This window comes from Myxocyprinus asiaticus, chromosome 40 (assembly GCF_019703515.2).
Source record: "Myxocyprinus asiaticus isolate MX2 ecotype Aquarium Trade chromosome 40, UBuf_Myxa_2, whole genome shotgun sequence".
In the NCBI taxonomy this organism is placed as follows: domain Eukaryota; kingdom Metazoa; phylum Chordata; class Actinopteri; order Cypriniformes; family Catostomidae; genus Myxocyprinus; species Myxocyprinus asiaticus.
This window is the reverse complement of record NC_059383.1, coordinates 16,692,778-16,714,684: the sequence shown is the minus strand read 5'-3', so window position 1 is coordinate 16,714,684 and position 21,907 is coordinate 16,692,778. Positions and strand designations below refer to the sequence as shown.

Here is a 21,907-nt window from a genome sequence, read left to right as displayed (position 1 = left end):
CTCTCTCTCATGTTGTTTAAAATCTCTATGTCTATTCTTTATTCCATGGAACACAAAACGAAAGTACCCATTCCCTTTTTTCCCTAAGTTTTTCAATACAAAGTGAATGGTGTCTGAGGCTAACATTCTGCCAAACATCACCCTTTTGTGTTCAACAGAAAAAAGAAAGCCATTGGAGTTTGGAATTACATGATGGTTAGTAAATGACTCATTTTGGGTCATCTCTTTAATAATTCTCATTATAAAAAGGAAATAATCATCAGTTATAATATTTTGTCATAATAGTGTAGCCCTAAAGCAGGTAAGAAAAATACTGCAGAAGGACCTGCTCTGCCCCCCTCCCCTCCCCTCCCCCTCCAGCAAGCAGGTGCCCCATGAGGATCTCCAGCACCTGTCCCTAACTCTGGAATCAGTGAGCTGTGCAGGAGTCACACGGCCTCTCCTCGGCATCCATCTAAACACAACATCCTTGAGCTGAGATTGTGCAACTAGTTCGCTGTGTACTTTGCATCGTCTCTATACACCTGTCCTGATCTAGGCAATGTCTGTGCACACAAGGATAAGAATCCCCATGCAGGCTGCTGTGATTAACTGCCCTCCGCCTCTCACATCTCCCTCAATCAATCTGTGGATTAAAAAAAAGAATCCTCACATGTTCACTCCGATGACATCACGGGTAAAGAGGCAAAACAAGGAGTACTTGTGGTACAGGCATGTCCTTGAAGTCAGGAAGCCTCTCTCCAAATAAGACAAAGAGAGAGAGAGAGAGAGAGAGAGAGAGAGAGAGAGAGATGAGAGGGGTTTAAAAGTGTGTGTAACTTTGGCGCCACCATTGTCACCAAACAGAATTCCAAAAATAGCTGTTTTCAAACAGTGTTCCCAAACACTTCTGTTTTCATTTGGTCAGAAAACTCATGCCATAGGTGGAGCCAATGCTGCTGGACAGGATGCTAAAATAAAGAGTTTTGATAGCTAAATAACTGATGAAAATGTTTGCTGACAAATGGTTTTTATATCACCAACAATAACGAATACGAGATGTAAAAGACGCATCATTATGATAATTAAATGATTTTAATAAAAACACACTGTTGATGAAAATATGACGAGAAAAAATAATGGTGCAAGATATTAACCGTGCACACACAGAACAGGAAACATCTAGAAAGAACTGATTCATATAATCCAATAATCTAGTATTTTGGGAATTTCCACACTTGAGCTGAGTGAACAAAAAGAACGAAACATTGGCAAAATTAACCGCTTTGTACACAGGTTAATTATCTCACTCAAACACATTTATACATGAGATTTATAACTATTTCCACAACATATACAGTATGTAATATTACAACTTACATCTTTACACACAATGAAGCGAGTGAACAGGTGACCTTGAACTAAGGCCACGTTCACACACAGGACGGTTATTTACGGGTGTGACAACCGCATTCTATATCCGAACTGACACCTGTAAATTTTCAGGCTCACAACCGCATTCTTGGCAAACCTGTGCTGTGTGAACGGAACCGTACTGGACAACTGGTTGTTAGTTATGTCATGTACAGTGAGAGCTGCGTATCATCCGAAGATTCAGCCACTGTCTTCCACCGGCTGTATTCAACCTGCTACTGCCCTATTTTGCCTGCAAAGACTCTCCGAGAAATGTCCTCACTCTTTTCCAAGTCTGAGCAGCAGCAAATACCAGTGTGTAGAAAATAGCAGGAAAAGAACAAGGCACAAGTGTTGTTCCAACAGTAAAAAAAAAAAAAGGTACAATTCTCTCCTCATAACACACCTGTTACATGTCTCATTTCTGGACCGTACAGGTCTTTTTGTTTTTGTGCTTTGTGTATCAGTCAGTGTTGGTCTTGTTTGGGTTGTCTGATTTCATGTTATATACACATTCTTAATTCACAGATTAGGCCTAATATCTACCTACTGTATATTACATGTCACAACCGATTTAGTAGCAAGTCTCCTCTCTCAGGGATTCATATGTTTATTACATTCAAATCTATAACTCAGTGACTAAATCTTTGATCCTGCATGTGAAAACACTACACATGGCCCGAAAGCTGACAGCTTGACTAAACGTGTGACCGAAAACCCATCATCTGCTCCACAGAACTCTTCACTTAAAAATTAATGTGCACTTATATGGGGTTACATTAAGCATAAATCATATCTTTCAAATTATAAATGTGAAACAATTTTGGGGGAAATTGTCTTAAAAATTTAATATACAGTATATAGAAAAAAATATTTAGCTTTGACACTTTTTTTTTTTTTTTTTTTAAAGCCATGATGGTAAAAACAGCTATTATTGTTAAAATTTTGTCAGGGCAAGTTAAAATCTGAACCACTGGCCTGACCCGGCCAGTAGAAAAATCCTTAGCGTTGAGCCATACAGTCTCTAAAGCATGAAGAATTCAGAACACAGTAACTTCTGAAAAAAGTACCTAAAACTCAAGAATGTTCATTATAAGATATTATTTCAGGGGATCAGGTTTTCACAACAAGGAGAGTTGTAGCTATTTTGTATGTATATTTTATACGTTTGATACATTTACATTACTAAATATTTCTTTTTCTAAATGTTTGAATATTTAATTAAAGGTGCAGTATGTAAGATTCAGAAACCCTTTGAATTAATGACACCTGTGTCCGTTAAGTGAACTGCAGCCAGCTACCTGTTGCTCAAGCTCGCGCTCATGCACACACTCCATAGGGACACGAGCGAGCGAGCACTATCCAAAACAATGACATAACATACAAAGAGACATTGTGATTCACCGACATTATGCTGACAGATGAGGTAGCATAATTAAAATTATACAGTTATGATTGTTTAACTACAAACTTTGAGACTTTATATTATATTTGACTCTCCAGCGCTGGAACAGGGCTAAAACAAAGTGTGGATATAGGTCTGACTATGCGAGACTGTAGTTTGAAGTAATCACTTTTCTTTGCATGATACATTGACTGCATTTATACAATAGCCTATGTCGGCGTTAGCTAGCCAGCTTTCTCAATAGCTGTTAGCTAAATTTGGTGGATGATGACAGTAGCTGTTTATAAAATAGACTGTACATTATAAATATGTTGACACAATTCAGTATTGATGTGATTCCATCACAACTGTCATTTTGATATATCGATGCACTATTGTTTTATAATAGTATAATGCATATATTTTCTGTATAACCAAGTTACGTTACACTAATGAATGGGTCTTTTTGCATTATCTTGAACATTGTCTAGCATTAATTTAATGTGTTATTGTAGTTTAGCTAAAATGACACAGATCAATCCTTATGGCACTATATTTCACATTCTTTGCAGTTATGTAAGCTTACCTGTCCAATAAGAAGAACGCCAATTCAGGGTCGGTTTTGATCCCCAAAACCGAACGAAGGTCCCTCCAGGAATCAAATGCCCTGCCGATGTTCACTCTAGTTTTCGCTCGACCATGATCACATTCCCGCTTAGCCAGATGGGATTCAGTAGATAAATGTTTTTTTTTTTTTTTTTTTTTTTTTTGGCTTACTCTGAGTTTGTGTAGGAGTTGGCGTTGTGCTGGGAGCCGGACGTTTGCTGGATTCCATCTCTAAGATAACGTTACCTGGTGTTGCAGTTTGTTGTCGCTGTTGAATAGCAGAAGAGAAGCTACTGTCTGAGACAAGGCTCTCGGGAGCGTGCATAAACGTCACATCCTTTGGATTTCCCGGCTAAAGCGACCCGCTCCCTTTGCATGGAAATCAGTCTACAGGCTTTAATAGGCAACCTAGGAAGTCCGGGAAGGGCTCAATTTTTAAGTTGCGTTACAAGCCGTTCACACTTTGCCAAAAAAAAAAAAAAAGGGTGAGTATTACATGAAAATTGTTACATTTTGCACCTTTAAAGATTGGCCTATTACAGTTTGACACTATTTTGTCATTTTGCTCATTATCATCAACCAAAATATGGTGACTAAAATTAAATGTCCTCTTAGTTACAGTAAAACTGACTAAAATAAATAAATCTGACACAACGAAATATTGACTACATTTTAAGGACACATTCATCGAAAGACTAAAACTATGACTAAAACAAAAAATGAACAATGTTACAGAATCACTGTTTACACAATGTACGAATCATCAAATGGCATACGGATTATTGGGATATAAGTAATAGTTCACAAAAAAATACAAATTCAACCATAATTTACTCATGAAGTTACAAACCTGTATTACTTTCTTTCTTCCCTGGAACACAAAGACATTAGGCTATTCACTTTAATTGTATGGCAAAAGTTGCAGTAACCATTCACTTTCATTGTACATCTTTAAAAATGAAATGGAAATTAAAGGTGACTGAGGCTTTACCATTCTGCCTAATATCTCCCTTTGTGTTCCACAGAAGAAATTCATGATATGGGTTTGAAACAACATGAAGGTGAGTGAATGATGCCAATGTGTTTTTGCTTCCCCCTTTGCAACGAATATGAAATAAATCACAGCACCTTTTTTACCCTACTTATTAACTTTCATATATATCAATGCCAAAATACTGTTTATCACGGTGAGGGGAGACATCACTTTTGCATTGTGGGCATGTTCTTTTAGTGTTACCGGGTGCTAATGTGTTTAGCCAGCACAGTTCTTCTGGATAATTTTACAGTAATTTCACAGCAGCTAGCTAACACAATAATAGGAGCTGCTAGTGTATGTCTGTGACAGGAGAGTGTTCTGTTTACAAGCAGAGTTGGAGGAGAAAGAAGGCAAGAGTGAGAGAGAGAGAGAGAGAGAGAGAGAGAGAGAGAGAGAGATAAACAAAGTAGAAGGCCATGAAGGACTAGGGCCCTTAACAAGGACTGGGATCCATCCAATCCTTCTTGGGAGCATCTTCACTTTTAGTTTCTACCCATACAAATAACTTGGCTTCAAATAATAACTAAATTGCAAGCAAAAATAATACACAGCCTTTGCCAAGCAGAGTGTTTGTGTGAGTGTGAAAGAAAGAGAGAATTTCTCTTGTGGCTCAGCATGTTTGGGCTGATAGACTGTGGAGGAGAAAGGCATTAATCGTAAAGGGCTGCTGGAGTGTGGGCTAAAGTTGCTGGCCGTAATGCTGTCTGTCTGAATGATTGCCCCGCTTCAGGTCCTGCTCAGGGTGGGTGTTTAGTTTTCCGTTCTAATGTAGGCTGACACTCAGAGAAAAGCATCATTCCTCGCTCTGTACTGATGATGAGCACAAGGAATCTGAGGCTGCAGAGCTCCACAGAAAACTCCTCAATTCAAAGTTCAACTACCCCTTGTGTGTTGATTTATTAAAGGGATAGTTCACCCAAAAATGAAAATTCTGTCATTATTAACTCATTTTTCAAAACTGTATGACTGTAAAGATATTTTAGGCAGAATGTTAGCCTCAGTCACCATTCATTGTATGGAAAAAAGTGAATAGTTACTGAGGCTAACACTTTGCCCAACATCTCAATTTGTGTTCCACTGAAGAAAGTCATATGGGTTTGGAACAATATGAGGATGTGTAAATTATGAAAGAATTACAATTTTTGGTGAACTATCCTTTAAATAAATATGTTGGCTAGTTGGATAATGCATTCAGCAACCAAGAAGAGTGTAGTACTCTTAGCTCAGTTTGTTTTACTATGTTAAAATACACAATACAGAATTCTGCATATTTTTCTTCAAAATCAGCTCAGAAAAGTCAACAGATGCTGTCTGGGCTTACTGATGAGGGAAACTTAGGAACAGTATGATTAATAGTGCTAAATGGCTACTATGAATGGTTTATTTTATAGCTTAAGATTTGCTCAGCATCGATATACAAAAATCTGGTGGATACAGTATCCAATTTTATATATATATATATAAAATCTATAAGTGAAATCTATAAACACAGGCAGAGCGCATTTTATAAATAACCAACTTTCACCACTTGTTTTTCTGCATAATAACATGTGAAATGATAAAAATGTGATAGTCTTTATGTAGACTTGATTTCTATGTAAGCTCCGGGTGAGTGGAAATGTTATTTTTAAACCTTTTTTTGTTTTCCATTTGTATTAATTCATATTGTTCATTCATTTATTTTTTTTTCCAAAAGAAGTTTGTTGAAGTTACATTATTTTGAAACCATTTTTGGTAATGTTTGTGAATAAAACTAAATGCAAGTTTCACGTCCGTTTTTTTGTTTTGTTTTTTTTACGTGCATTTTAATTTACGAGTAATCGGGTTCTCGTTTTTTGTGGGTTAGAGTGCTCGACTACAAAATTACTCGATAAATCAAAACATTATAATCAATAGTTAAAAAGATGTAAAAACTGTTTTTTACTTTAGACACATGGCATAGGAAATCATATATACTGTTTAAATCTGAAAAAAAAAAAAAAGATGTAAAAGATAAAATAAAAAAAGCCCTGATATTACCTTCTTCCAATATCAGCCTAATCAGACCGTTACCGATAATTAAAAAAAGCACAAATATCGGACAATATTGGCCGATATGGACACTATTATATCATGCATTCCTATTTTTGGCATGTATTACAGTCATTTATTCTCTCATCCAAAACACAAAGTGTTAAGGCAATTAAAACACTGAGTGAGTCATCAGACACTTATAAATGAAGAGAGAGAGAAAAAAGAAAAACCTCTCTAGTGATACCTGCATTATGGTGTGAATTATATCCATTTAATAACTTCTATAATTAACAAAAATGAAAAGCTGCAAAGTGCTACCAAAGGCAAGCAGGTACTTAGAGAAAAGGGTATCAGTTTAGATTCAGTGCAAAAAATAAGCTTTGCAAACATGATACCCTTAAATCACAATGAGCACAAACAGTGCTATTGCAGTGCTTGTGTTTTACCTCTCTAAAATGAATAAAAAATTAGTAATATAATTCAATTTATAAAAAAAAAAAAAAAAAAAACATTTTGTTATCTTGAACCTACACAAGTAGGTGTGTTCATGGCCAAAAAAAAAAAAAATAAATGGCATGAAAGAATATGAGTAAGACCTGAGAAGCGCTGACAAGATGATGATAAAATGGAGAGCTTGAGAACGGTTTACAAAATGACTTATTTTACTGGCCTCCTTTAAAATACAATTCCCACATTTGAAAGAGGAAATTGCTGTATACTGTATGTGGAGTAAATGTACACTGTGAAAATGGAGCAATTCGATCAGATGAGATATTGAAGAGAATGGGGCAGAACTTCCATCCTAAAAGTTGAGAAAAGTATAATGTTAGAGAGGTAGGGTTCCCACATTTTCTGATCAATCAATTCTAATGGCGTTTCCATAATCTTTTCACTCATTAGCAAAAACTGAATGGGGATTTTTTTTTTAATCATTTTAATTCAGATGGATTCACTTCTGAATCATTTAGACCAATTTGAGAGCCTGTTTGATTGATGTATCAGAAAGAACCGACTTAAAATAATGTTTTTTACAGTGTATATTCATGCTTTCCACTGTGGGAACCCTGTAAAAGGGATGGGAAAGATGGAGTGCTGGAGAGGCAGAGCACCAGCACCAGTGAAGGTTGAAGGAGGAGTAAAAGAAAAAGATTGAGTTAGAGGTCGAAGAAAGACAAGATGGTCTTGGTTATGACCAGTACTGATAGCTGTAATGAACAAGCTATTTAGAAAATGGGGATGGGAATAGGCAAAAAACGCACACACATATGAAACAGAGGTAAAGAGGAAGCAAGGCATACCTGGGTACTGAGCAGCTCCTGTGTGAAAGAGGGAAAGGAAAAAGAGAAAATATTTAAGATGAAGCCATTCACCAATAGACAATAGATCCCCAAAATGTCATGCAATCAGAAGAAAGAAGACAGATCCATTAAATTTACACATTAGTTAGCACATGCTAAATCACTGACTTTCTTTAAAGGTAATTTTCAATGTGACTTTCAAAGCTGTTTTCAATAACCACACATTTATTGCTTAAACAGAACAGAACAAAAGTGTCAGTAATGCAATGTGTTTTAAAAAGCACTTAGAGCTGACATGGCTGTATGAAAATTTGCAATGAGTCAGAGTCTGATTAGAAAAACAATTTTCTTATTAGCATTTTTACCAAATTTTCATCTTAGCTAATGTGCTAATTAGCATTCCTCTTCTGGGACTTGACGCACAACCATTGAAGAAAATATATTTGTGTCTGAGCTTTGCTCAGAGCATCTGCGTGTCTATTGAATTTAAACAATATTCGAGAAGGTACACAGAAATCCATGCAAGTATCCATGGGTGACCATGGCATAAATCATCCCTCAGTAACAAATGAAATTCTTCATAACCAACCGCTTACAACAAGACCCTTGAGACAATAGCTCCAATTATACCTCACACAGCTTTACATATAAAACAGGCTTGTTCGCATTGTAGTTTTAGCCAGATATCACTCTTTATGGCTGGGCCTTTTAGTTTTATGTCTTTGAATGCCTATACATTAGGTCTGGGCAATAAAATGATCTAGATGTTTATCGCAATAAAAAAATCATCTATATCGACGATAAGCTTTTGATTAATTTTCGATATTTAGCCTATGTTCTACGTCTAGACGATCAGGTTCATGTCACTAAAAACACAAGCCATTTAGTTTTCTCAGACTGTATGAAGTTAGGTGCCTTGCTAACGATTAGGCTATGCTGGTCACAAGACTTAATGATGACGGTTGCGCCCCTTCATCGTCTATAGCGAGCAGCACGACACAACAACAGTGCTGTGTACACCAGCTCTGATCTTTCTGCACTGCATTCTTGAATATTTTACTCTAGCACCCAAAACGCTTCATTTATGCCCTGTCCTGCTCCGCACGCATTGCCTCTTTTCCCCGCATGCGCGTAGACATGAGGCGCCAAATAAGTTAACGTGTTTCCAAAGCGCCTTTAGACCATAATGTTTTTTCCTTCTAAATTTTGCTTTATTAATCAGCATGCTTAGAGCCTTTAATAACAAACAAATCAATTTATGTTCTAATTTTGTGAAAATTAATCAGATGTTTTCATCTCTGGCATGGATGACCAGGAAAGACAATAAAATTACTAGTTGGTAGCCTAGTCTTTTGCACTATAATATAAAATATAAAAATGGTCCATTCAGACTTTGACATTTTCTTAATTTTCTCTCAGGGGATACCCCTGAACCCCCATAAAATATCATTCCTCAGTCACAAGGGAATCTATGCCCCAATACAATAGATATAAAAATATATAATTTGAATGTAAAAATATTCAAACAAATACTGAACTGCTGTCATTATGCTTCAAAACGAACAGATGAACAAATGAACATTCATATCCAACTGCACTTGATTGACAAACTCAAATGTTTTAATATTCTGGTAGAAGATCCCTCAGACCCCACTACTTCAGCTGTCTCTGGGCCCCCAATGCAGTTTCATAGGGACTATTTTGACTATTTAGGATTTTTTTTTTTTTTTGCCAACTTGGAAATGTAAAAAAATTTGCAATGTGCACATGTGACTGTATATTGTGATAAATATCAATATCAAACGATATGGAAAAAGAATATTGTGATAATATTTTTGGCCATATCACCCAGCCCTACTATACATTACAATATCCTTGCATCTTCATTTATTCACTTGGCAGATGCTTTTATCCAAAGAGACTTACAGTGCATTCAAGGTAATGTTTTATCCATTTTTGCTCCCTGGGAATCAAACCCAAGACCTTGGCATTGCTGGTACCATGCTCTGTTAAGCCACAAATGGGCCCAAAAGACTTCCTTTTCCAACCAGAAAGACCATACAGGTGGCAGAGATTCTAAAATCAAAAAATAGCTAAATCCAGCCTGATCTAAGCTGCATGTTTTTCAGTACAGTTGCTCAGTAATACCTGGGCTGGTAGAAGCTTGTTTTTGCACATGTGGTTTCTTAAGAATTCATGGCATGCATTTGGGGGCCTGGGCCACCCTCGAACTTGGACCCCTAGAAGGCCACACGAATAAGACTTTCTATGTTAAGTAAATATCAGCCATCAGAGTAACTCTGCATTATCTTTTGAGTCATAGGCCCATAACTGGGGTCCGAAGCAGAGAGCTAAGGTACCGCCCAATCCGTGGCAAACTCTCTCCCCCTCTCCTCAGGTAAGGTTAAAATCTCTGACCACTGGAATGCATTAAACATGAGGTATCCCACTTGAGAGATGCTCCCTTCTCCAAAATGATAGGAAAATTAACTTTGTGGTCAGCATGCATGAGCTGCATTTATGAACCCTTGTGTGTCTCTTTATATGCACACCAACCTGAGAGCCCTTCACAGAGTCTTGGAAGCAAGGCATGCTAAAAAAAAAACATGCTGTCATCAGTGGGCATTTACTTCTGCAGATAGAGAGATATTATTGCAGAAGTCTCATGACCACACAAGATAATAATTCCTTCATGCAGTTCTCTGTTTAAATTCACAATAATCATTACTTCAGTTCAGGGCCAGTCAGTGCATGGGGGTGGGGGGTGGAGGATAGATATTTCAAAGTATCTCAATATTTGACCTCACAATTATGTATTGACATTCAAATGGCAGGAAAGGGATTTTTATTTTTTTATTTTATCTTTTTTACAATTTTTCAAAACACTTAATTATTAATCGTCGACCAAAATGAAAACTTAGAACAAGCTAATGTAACAATATCAAAGTCTATAACTTGTGGCATTTGTAAAGAATTCTGCAAAGATCCTCTGTACATCAAGATTTCAAGTATTTAAATAAACAAAAAACACTAATAAATAAATACAAATAATAATAAACATGCTGGAACCAAGTTGCACATTTCCCTAATGCAATTTTGTTATTGACACTTATGTGGAAATGTATCTACGATGAAGTATAGCAGGAAGTTCAGCAATTATTGCACAATGCACCGAAATCCAATTATGGTGAATGAGAACCTAAAGTAAAAGATTACAATATATCACAGTTTTGAAATTGCAATAGGTTACACTAAACATAAAATAATTGCAATATTATCATAGTACAATTTATATATCAATATGACATTGCCAGGTCCCTGCCAATTCTCACCCCTGATAAACAAATTTTGTCCACCCAAGAGGTACAGTCAGTACAAGCCATGTGGTCCTGAGGATTTTTGGACATGACTACCAGGGCTTAACTGCAGTCTTCCACTGAAACCACGCCCAAATCATAGCCTCAGTCCATTTCACACCAAACAGACTGCCTTCACATGTCTCCCACACAAGTGGTGCAAGGGTGAAACAAGCCTTTTGCTCTTCTCGACTGCTGTGCTACTCCATAAACCTGTTGCACAGGTTTCAACAGAATGACCAGCTTCATCAAAAACTAGAAATATAGGCTACTACCCATAAGGTATTAATCTCTGATGCGTAAATGATTAAATCACACATTTCTTTTTACTTCAGATCAAGAATATCATAATTTCCAATAGTTTATATTAAAAAAAAAAAAAAAATAAAAAATAAAAAAATATATGTATATATATATATATAATTTTTTTTTGTATTACACATTGGTCCATTAAATATTCCAGATTTAGTTGGTGCGCCACTTTCATCGCCATTTTATGTTGTCATCCAAAAAAAAAAAAAAATGTAAATGACGTTTAAAGAGAACTGTCATATGTATAATTGGTGTGGGCAAAGGTTAATAACCATAGTGGTTTGGATATGACATCACACCTGAATTGTTAAAAAAAGGCTTTTATAAACCATGCTTTTACATTAGACATAATAAATGGAACCATTAAAAAACAATTATCAGTAATCTTCAAATATGAACATGAGACAAGAGAATAAGGATGAAAGTGTTTTCCAGCTGAAAATGTCACTGCACAAAAAGCTGTTTGACCCACGTGACTTCAAAGTCAGCGACAAAGTGCAAGTGTTTCTAAGGCTCAGGTCTTTGTCCTATCAGGCTCTGATAGGCTGCTTTAGTCAGAGGATTGAGGCATGTGTACCTGAGCCATAATAGGGAGGGATTTATTGTCTGTCTGCTGGACTGTGATTAGACACCACTGCTGCCACTCTGATAAGCCTCGCTAATGGGAATAGACACTCACTCTGGTGTCCTGAAGCCACCTTGAAGGAGCCAGTGAGGGAGGTCACATCTGACAGCTCCCACAACCCGCCTGTGACTTTAAAGTGACTTTTGAGCTTTTCTGAAACTTAGGGGATGCCTACAACTTCTTCAGAAGAGTGAGCATGTCTTCTTCAGCAAAACTGAATTTAAGCCCAGGTACTTTATAATTCAAGGTCAAGTACTAGGGATGTTAATGGTTAATAAATAATCGTTTAATTGTTGCCAACAATTTGATCGATTAAGCTTATCGATAGTCGATTAATTAATTTCAGGACAAATGTATTCAGTAATCATGATAACAGACATTGATAAGGCTGTCCATATAGTCATCTGCCTCTAGAGGGCATTTGCACGTCGATGTCAGGTCTTCTCCGCATACTAGAAGACGATGCACAGATGAAGATGAAGTGAGCTCAGTGTAATCAGTGTTGAGGCGTTTCTCTATAAATGATCTTTGTTTTCTGCATACACTGTAATTGTGTGTTGAAGTACAACATGAAAACAAGCACAGTTGATCTGCTGGTCTCCTTGACCCCATTTACACCTGGTATTAAGATGCATTTTTGGTGATCCGATCACATATGGTCAGCACCAAATACAGGTGTAAACAGTTTCTAAACGTTATGTGATCGAATCACAAAAACCACATACAAATGTGGTCAAAAACGCATGTAACCACATCACTTTTGAGGTGTAAATGCTAATCGTCTTGTATGCATTCAGGCAGCAGCAAAGCACCAAGCCTCACCTGTCAATCAACCGCTGCACTAAAACAAGAGTTCTAACATTGTCGGCCATGATCGGAAAATTGAAAAAAAGCATATACAAACAAAAACACGAGAACTTCACAGATCTTACTCAGTGTGTCTGAAATCAACATGCACTGACACTTATGAGAAGCATGAACATCTGCAGCTCAGGTTAATACAGGTAATCCACTAAAATAACATACAGTTCTGCTCGAAATGTTGCTTTTGTGCTTAGATTAAATTTCAGATGCATCCGGGAGAAATAGCGCACCGTTTCTTTCCGCACTTTCTTTGTCTTTTCTGACTTTGATGTGCTTTCATGTCATGCAATAAAACACTGACATAGTGATTGATGCATGTCATCATGAAATATATGTGCCCTTCAAATGGAGTCGTAAATATCGTATGTACGAGTTCCGAGCACATGAACGATCAAACAAAGTCGTACTTACAAGTGGGAAACTCTAGATGATATACAAGTTGCCGAGATGGGATGCTGGAAAGGGCGTGTTGACAGGAAAGATGATGGAAACGAATGATTTTGCAAAAATATTTAAACTACTGTACATTATTTTAATAATATTAATTTGTTATATATGACAGTCAACTAATTACCTTTCGTGGCTTTATTAATTAATTAATAATTTGATAGATACCATTCATTTATAAATCATATATGTTGTGAATAAGTGATGCAAGTGTATTAATTTATCTTTATTCACTGGTACAAAAGAAAATTAGCTTTTGCCATCATTCATTGTGTATTTGTTTGTCTTCTTCTGTATTTTCTTTCCCACTTGAATGCATGACATGTCGTTGTAACGAATGCCCAACTTGGAGGTACGAGTTTCCTAGGTCCACTTGAAGGCAGCAAGAGCCCCTCCCCTCTGAATCCGATCACAAGTGGTCACAGGAGACGCATTTAAGCAACTAGGTTTAAACAGCGATGTGTCTCACCTGACCACATGTGATCGGAAATACATTTGAATACTTGGTGTAAACAGGGACCTGGTTTCATCCCAACCAACAATTAATTACGTCAGTGATTGCCGGGAAAGCACATTCAGCTGACATCTCACCATCACCAGAGAAACGGTATGTTATGTAGGTTAATGTGTTTATGCAGTTTTTTTTATGATTTTACTTAATTTCAGATAAAAAATTAAGACCAAAGGTCCGAAATATTTCAAGATCCACAACATGAAGTTTTAATAAACTAAAATACATGTATACAAGTTATATATCTTGCGTTTTGAATTAATAACTTTATTTAATTTCCGCGACAATTGATTATGAAAATGTCTGAAAATTTACATCCTATCCAACACAGGTCTGGTTTTATGGATTAATTTCCTTTCTGTGATGAGAAGGAGGGCTAATCAGCCAGGAGGGGGATAAAGATGAGCCAGAGGCACCTGTTCAAGAGAGGGAGAGAGACTCACGCGGCCGCGCTGCATGTGTGTCTGTTCGTTTATGTTTTATGTTGTATTAAGTTAATTTATATCATTAAACCTTTAAGTTGACTGTTCAGCCATTTCCCACCTCCTCCTTGCCCGTCCTTGAACTGTTACAGTGGTGCCGAAACCTGGGAGGGAGGAGGGATGCGCTGTCACAGAGTCCTCGCCACTGCCGTCTGCCAAAGGAGCAGCTGTGGCCATCTGTCTGGGAACAGAGGGGTCGCTGCCGGCTGCTGAGAGCTGGAGGAACTGCTGCCATCCACCAAAGAAGGGAAGGAGTGGTTCCATCCGCCAGCGGCCGGAGGACGGTTGAGGATCAGGCGACAGCGTGTCCGGGAACCGATGAGCAAGTTTTTCTCTCTCTCTCTCCTCTTTCTCTGTTGCTCCGCCTCACTCTTTACCTCTCCCCTTTCCCTCCCCTCATCTCTCCCAGGGCTTCAGAAATGTGGGGAAGACCTACCGGCAGGCACGACCAGAGGGGCAATGCCCCCCTCCAGAAAGGGAGGGGATTGTGTCAATCCGGGGGTTTCCCCGGCCTGAGTCGGGCGATGGAGGAGTGTGACAAGGAAGAGGGCGGGGCTGGGCCATGAGGACACGCGGCCGACCCTGAATCGGGCTAATCAGCCGGGAGGGGGATAAAGACGAGCCAGAGGCACCAGTTCGAGAGAGAGAGAGTGAGAGAGAGAGAGAGAGAGAGAGAGAGAAAGAGAGAGACACGCCAGGCTGCATGTGTGTCTGTTTGTTTATGTTTTATGTTGTTTTAAGTTATTTTAGATCATTAAACCTTTATGCTGACTGTTCAGCCGGTTCCCGCCTCCTACTTGCCTGTCCTTGAACTGTTACACATTCACTTTGGGAATTTCGACATAAGATGTTTGACATTCCAATGAACACTCATAAGAAGATGCAGTGTGGGGCAACCAGCAGTGTGTTCCAGCTAACTTGTCATGAACAATTTGGTATTTTCAGAAATTCTGTAATGGCTATGGCAGTGGTTCCAAAACTGGTTTTACTTCAGTTTTATGTTAGACATCAATTTGTGATATAAAACAGTGCCAAAACTGCTGGTCGTACAAAAGTAAACAAAAATGACCTTGCCATAAATGGAAATTTGGCAATGTTATGTTTTTTATTTTTTTATTTTTAATTTTATTTATTTTTTTACCTTTGAGGACTTCATGTAACCTGTCCATTTTTCGTAACTGTCTAATTTGGCTAGCTTCTACCAATTGACAGATGAATATGTAGCAAAATATGGTAGAGTTTGATTGGACACTTGAACTTTGACCTCAACATCAACAGATATGGAAATTATTTTCTCCTCCCTTTTAAAAGTTGATGAACCTATATTTTTCGCTATCCTAGGGGGTCAGGAATTGGATGGTTAGCCCCTCTGGTAGATGCTGGAATTTTGCTATGATTGCAAAATAATTTTCCACAATTAGAGCCGTGCTTCTAACAATTTATTTTTCCCCCAAGAAACATTTAAATCACAATTATTTAATAAAAATATAGTTAATCTTTTCCCAGTGACAGTTTGTTTTTAAATGACCCTCAAAAGTGTGAAATACACTTATATTTTTCATATCTGTTGCCACTGACAAGTGATCGATCACATGACAGCCGATCCGGAAACTAAGCACCCATGAGCAAATATGGCAGCCTTCGCATTGCGTCATACCACAGTTTTCCCTGCTAGCCAAGGAGATGCCATTAAAATGAATAAGAATGCTAAGGTATAGCTTGCTCCTTCATCCTAACTACAGTATACATGGTCATGAGGTTAGATGCATTTTATTATTTGCATTTAACCTGCTCAGAACAGACCTGCCACCAATTTTTGCAACCCACCAGTTGAGAACCACTGACTATAATATGTCTCTCGGGTTCAGGAATGTACATGTTAGAGTATGGATTTTTAGGCATTCAGGGCACTGATGAGTGCTGTTCAGTTGCACCTACAGTACCCACATAAATACTGGAGCTTCGAGCCTGACCTGCTGAGCCTTCATGTAATTAAAAGGTTAGGAGCAAACAGTCATATTCTCATCTCAAAGGGGATTTGATGGAAAGGGCAGGGTTGGGTGGCCTAGCACGGTCAGCACAACACACAGATTGACCTTCACAACCGTGGCTTTCTGAACAGCATGCCAAAGAGAGCAGTTGAACACCTCTATGCCATACACCAGGAGGCCACAAAGACAGTGATGCTATCTGTTTGAAAAAAACACTCTCATCTACAATCTGAATCTGATTGGAAATCCTTGAAAAGAGGTGACATTTACATTTGTCATACTTTTGGCAAAGCTGAGCCGAGAAAAAAGACAAGTCAAGAGGAAAGAATAGAAAAGGAAGGCAATGATAAGACATGAATACCAAATTTTTTTGCTGTTGGATGTTCAATAGAGGATAGAAATGTTCCAGTCAGTTGGTGAAAATAGCTTCAGATGAAAGTTCAGATGTATGCAAAAGAAAGGCACGAAACAGAGAATTGATACAGCAAAGAGACCGTTGGGGTGGTCACAGACACAACCTGGAGACCAAGACAGGAATACTGCCATTAATTTTGAATGAGAGGTCGCAGATCTAATTGTGATCTGATACCACACCCAGCAGGTCATAATTCTCAGGGCAAATCTCTGTGGCACCACCTGAGGTCAAGTGACCCCTAATAACTTCACTTATTAACCAAGAGGATTTTACACAATTGCTTATAATGTGCTAATTATAATGCTAATTGCTTTGCTTGCATCCCTGCTGAAAAAATAAGCCTAGCCTAGGCTGGTCTTATCTGGTCTCCCAGGGTGGTCTGTTTTCTGCTTTCAGAAAACAGACTTTAGCTGAGGAGAGCAGCTAAGAGCAGCTAAGACCAACAATTCACCTTAGGCTAGTTTAGGGATGTGGTTTTAGGGATACGCTTCATGCCACTGGCATAATATGTGTATGCAAAGTTATCCGCAGGGATATATGATACATTATAAAAAAATAAAAACAAAAACAAAAAGGTTTTCATTATGTTATAACAACATCTTTGTCTTTAGCAGTTTAACTTTTTTTAAAGTGCAGTAGAAAGTTTATAATTGTGAATAGTGGCTAGTGGCTATTACAAAGTTGAGAACTGAATAATAATAATAATAATAATAATAATAAGTAGTAGTAGTGTTACTTCCAGAAATTCATAAATCATAAAAACACAGAAAGGAATGTCAGTCACATATTTTAAATAAGTGTCCTTAAGCCAAAACAAAAACAAATAAATAAATTATAAAGTAGCATTCCACACAAAATCAATATTGCACTCTGAAGTGTCGACCCAGAAGAGGCCACGGAGAGCCTACATATGCATTTTATCACAATAAAACATTTTTGGCTATTATTAGTGAATTGAAAGGCTACAGAGCAGGTTACAATCACAACAAATACTCAAATGAATAGCTAAAATTTTAACATTTTGCATCACAAAAACAGACAAAGATAAGGTTCTTATTTTGCTCCCTGTAGCAAACATTTTTTTTAGCAGAAAAAAAAAAAAAGTTGCATTTAAGTGGTGCAAAAGTGCAAAGAAATTTTGAGGTCAATATGTTTCCTTGATAACAACAAAAAAGGTTTTATAAATGTCTGCCAAAAGGGCTCCTCCACTGACAAATGTACCAAATGAACCCCCTTTCCAAATGCAATTGTGTCTGTTACCTTCCATAGACTCAACATGAGCATGGGAAACACTGAGATTTGATTTAATTGATATTCTTTTGTAGACCATATACTGTTAAATAAAATATACAGTATAAGTTAATTTGATCAATTTGGCATTGATTTCTCACATCTCTGTGAAACAAGAATGTTTTATGTTGAAAAACAGCCACTCTATTGAAAGGGTTGTTTAAGTGATTTTGTAGATTATTTCTTAAGATTCATAAGCTTTTACCAAGTCATAATATCATATCCAGCATGTGTGGTGACATGCTCCTGTCCGGTCCTGCTCAAACTTGTTCTGCTGCAACTGTCCCCACCATTTTTTTTTATACAAAGCAACAGCCATGGAAATACTGTATCGACATATCAGCTTCCAGGATCGCAACTAGCCACTTTACATTCAGGCATTAGAGTGTGGAGCTCAAAAGATGAGGCCTGTTGGTGAAAGAGAGAGAGAACGGCTGGTGTAGAGATTAACTTCGTCAAATCATTCTCATGGAACTCCAAGGCTGAGGTGACTACGCTTGGTTGCTGAGAGACTAAACACTGAATTCAGGCTTATATCTCTGTCTGCCTGTCTGTCTTCCTCACTCCATGTTTGCCTTTGTTGGTTTCTCTCTCTCAGGTCTAGCTTTTTACTTAATTAAATCAGCTGCCCGCTCGTATCAGATATTCTTTAAAGGAATACTAAAACATATCCATCCCCTAATGCCATTATAGTGAGCAGAGGGCAGACAGATGCTTTAATCCCCTGGATCAGCCTACACAAAAGAAAAAGAGTCTGCCAGTCTACCATTAGCCACATATTTGCTCCTGGGCTGGGAACACTACCCTGCCGCTTGAATTCTGCACCACTGACAGATATGACAGGCCCTCCATGGGACAATAAATAGCTGTAGAGGAATAACTGATGTTTTGACATGGCACAAGGGTACACATTTACAGTGAACGTTTCTTCTTCCTGTTACCTAATTGATTTTTAATATAGTGTGTTGCCTTCTTGAGCATCAATTAAACCAAACAACATGCAGTACTTGAGGGATTCTTCTTAAGAATAGTGGGCAGCTTTAATTTTCAAGACAAAGCAGGGACACATGCACAACTTGGGATGTGCAAGACTAGTTGACTAAACGGTTCTGATGCTGCTAGCAGACACTGGAATTACTAATTTTCCCCCATTAAACTGTTCAACATTTTTACACATTTACATTTGGCTATATACTTCTACAGGGGCTGCACTTAAATTACAGTCATATTAATGTTACACATTTTAAATATAATATAATAATACAAATATTATTTAAAAAAGAGGATATTCGGAGCAGATAAATACAAAGTTTAATTTCACCGCAGGCTGCCTGTTCTTCTTGCCGCTCTCACTCACAGTGCGTGCAGAATAATGCCCTTTCGCTAGACAATAAAGCTCAGCAAAGTAGCTATAGAAATCACTTTGGTGGTGGTGAGAGAAGCCGATTTCTGAAACGTTGGCTTGAAAGTCAGATGTTTTCACATTTGAGTCTTCTTTAAATCTGTGCGTGCTTGTAAGTTATTTTCTCGCTGAGCAGGCTTTTTCAAGCGCAGCATAGACGCCTCAGGTGAGTCAAGTCCCATCTTTCACCGGACCATGTCGATGAGTTAATTTTACTCATCAAAAATGTTATGCTTTTGAGTAAGTAGCCTAGAAAATGACTGTTTTAGGCAAGTGTAACACGTGACCATGCCCCCCCATGCCACAGCAAGGAATGCCATTTTTTTAATGTGCTGATTAAGAAGGCTATTTTCAATGAGATGCCGACTGCTAAATGGGTTCAGCTATCTTTTGTTCTGTGTACATCGTGTTTATAATACATTAGGTTTATTGTAGGCTACATCACAGGCCTATTATTTTTTTCTGTCCTATAGCTATTTATTTATTTTTTATTGGTTAATGTCCTTTACAGAACAGTTGTCAATTTAGATCAATGGCTAATGCATGACTGCACATCGTGAAATACGCGCAACTTTAATCATATTTTTTCTCTCTCGATTTGGCTTAGCCTACCTGTTAATTATTTTCAAAAATGTCCTGACTGTTTTAATATGTTAAGTAACTTTTACTTGGCAAATTCCATTTAGAACAAGCAATTTGGGTTGCGCTATTGGTCCTGCACTATTCATTCTATTGTTTTCAATAATTAAACCTGTATTCGCTAAAGGTGAATGCTTGTCATGTCCTATATTTAATGTACAATGATGATAATGCAAGGTGAGCATGGCGCAGATAAATGCTCCTTTTCAGCGGAATTTAGTGTTGGATTTGGAATAGATTATTTTAAATGGGTCACATAAATACCATTTTTTGACTGTTTTATATAGGTTGGTTTATTTTTAGACTAGTTGACTCCAAAATTTTCATTTAAGTGAAATTAGTCGTTCCACACATCCCTATGCACAACTATCACAAAAGACACAAGCAGTTATTGATCATCGAGAAGTAACACACCATATTAGCAACCAAGTGGATGTAAACTTTTGAACAGGATCATTTGTGCAAATGCAGTCATTTTGGCTTGCGAAATATACAGTATGTAAATATATGCTATGTCAAATAGCTTTTTCAGGGCAGCACATAATTTGTATGATCCTTTTTTGTTTGTGTATATATATATATATATATATATATATATATATATATATACATATATATATATATATATATATATATATATATATATATATATATATATATATACACACACACACACACACACACACACACACACACACACACACACACACAAAAACATTTACTACTAGTCATTTTATACATTCATTTTTACAGTAAGTACTGCAGTTCCAGCATCTACCAGCAAGGGCTAATCAGACAATACCTGACACTCTGGTAAGGATAGCGGAAAGGATGGGCTCATCAAGTCTAATATGTCTTATGTTGTTGTGGAGCGGGTCGTGGTCATGTGTCTGTCACTGGGGAGAGAGGAAGCGGTAAGGGCCATCACCTGGTGATTAATGATATGTAACACCTGTGTCTCGTTACAGTGACGACAGAGATGGGCTTGAAAAGGCCGCCGAGAAAGCCAGTGAGGGAGAGCGAGTCCCAGTCACACAGACCTGCCAGGTCGTGAAGCTAAATGCTGCAAAGCTGTTAACCTTAATTATTTATGAGTTTATGTTGTCTCTTATGACTAAAGCTAGAGTAGATCCCTTGCTGTGAAGCTGAAAAGCCAAAGACCGTTTGTTAGACTGGGAAAAAAAACCAAAAAAAAACATTAAAGCTTGTTTTACCTGGACTGCCACCCCGCTTCCTGTTTACTTATTGTTGAACCTTCTACAGTTGTGTACTACTATGTATTGTTTTGTAAGAGATATCGGGGTTATGTCTCCATTTAAAGTCTTCAATGTCATTTTACTGTAGTAAGAATGTTTGATTCATTTGTTATGTTCAGATGATGTCAGACTGAGCTTTGAGAAAGATGCAATTAAGAATTGTCAATAAACTCATAAAAACAATAATTTTTAGCATCACTCTGTCTCCTGCATTGGCATCTTGTCTGGTAAATAAGATTTAGGCCTACATGAAGTGTTGACTGATTTTGAATATCACAGAAGAGAATAATAAAAAAATAAAAAACATTGTGGCTTTGCTGCTTCTGATAGAGAAAATAACATGCAACAACACAATTCTGCTGAAACAGCCTACATGAGTCATGAGTTTTTCAGGCCGAGTTTCACATATGCTTTGAGGTCAAACAAAAGTTTGCAGGCCCTCTGCAGTACCATCATCAACCCACTGTCAAATACCCCTAGCCTTCATGGAACAGCAGCATACAGTTCCAGTTTTTTGTGATACAATTATGAATTAACACAATTTGCGTCCCTAAGCCAGGCCGCACTGACATATTGCACTTTCTCTGG

At 37.6% G+C, this 21,907-nt stretch overlaps 1 protein-coding gene across 6 annotated transcripts in view; it reads right to left on the bottom strand.

Annotated features, from left to right (window-relative positions):
- Positions 1 to 21,907, bottom strand: part of LOC127430622 (cell adhesion molecule 1-like) — a 486,388-nt gene that overhangs the window by 144,242 nt on the left and 320,239 nt on the right. For 5 of the 6 annotated variants that reach the window (XM_051680513.1, XM_051680515.1, XM_051680516.1 and 2 more), the window contains exon 2: positions 7,730 to 7,747. The exons of the other annotated variant lie outside the window; for it this stretch is intronic. In XM_051680513.1, coding sequence (XP_051536473.1) covers positions 7,730 to 7,747 — 18 coding nt within the window. The remainder of the gene's footprint in view (positions 1 to 7,729; positions 7,748 to 21,907) is intronic. 6 annotated transcript variants of the gene reach the window in all.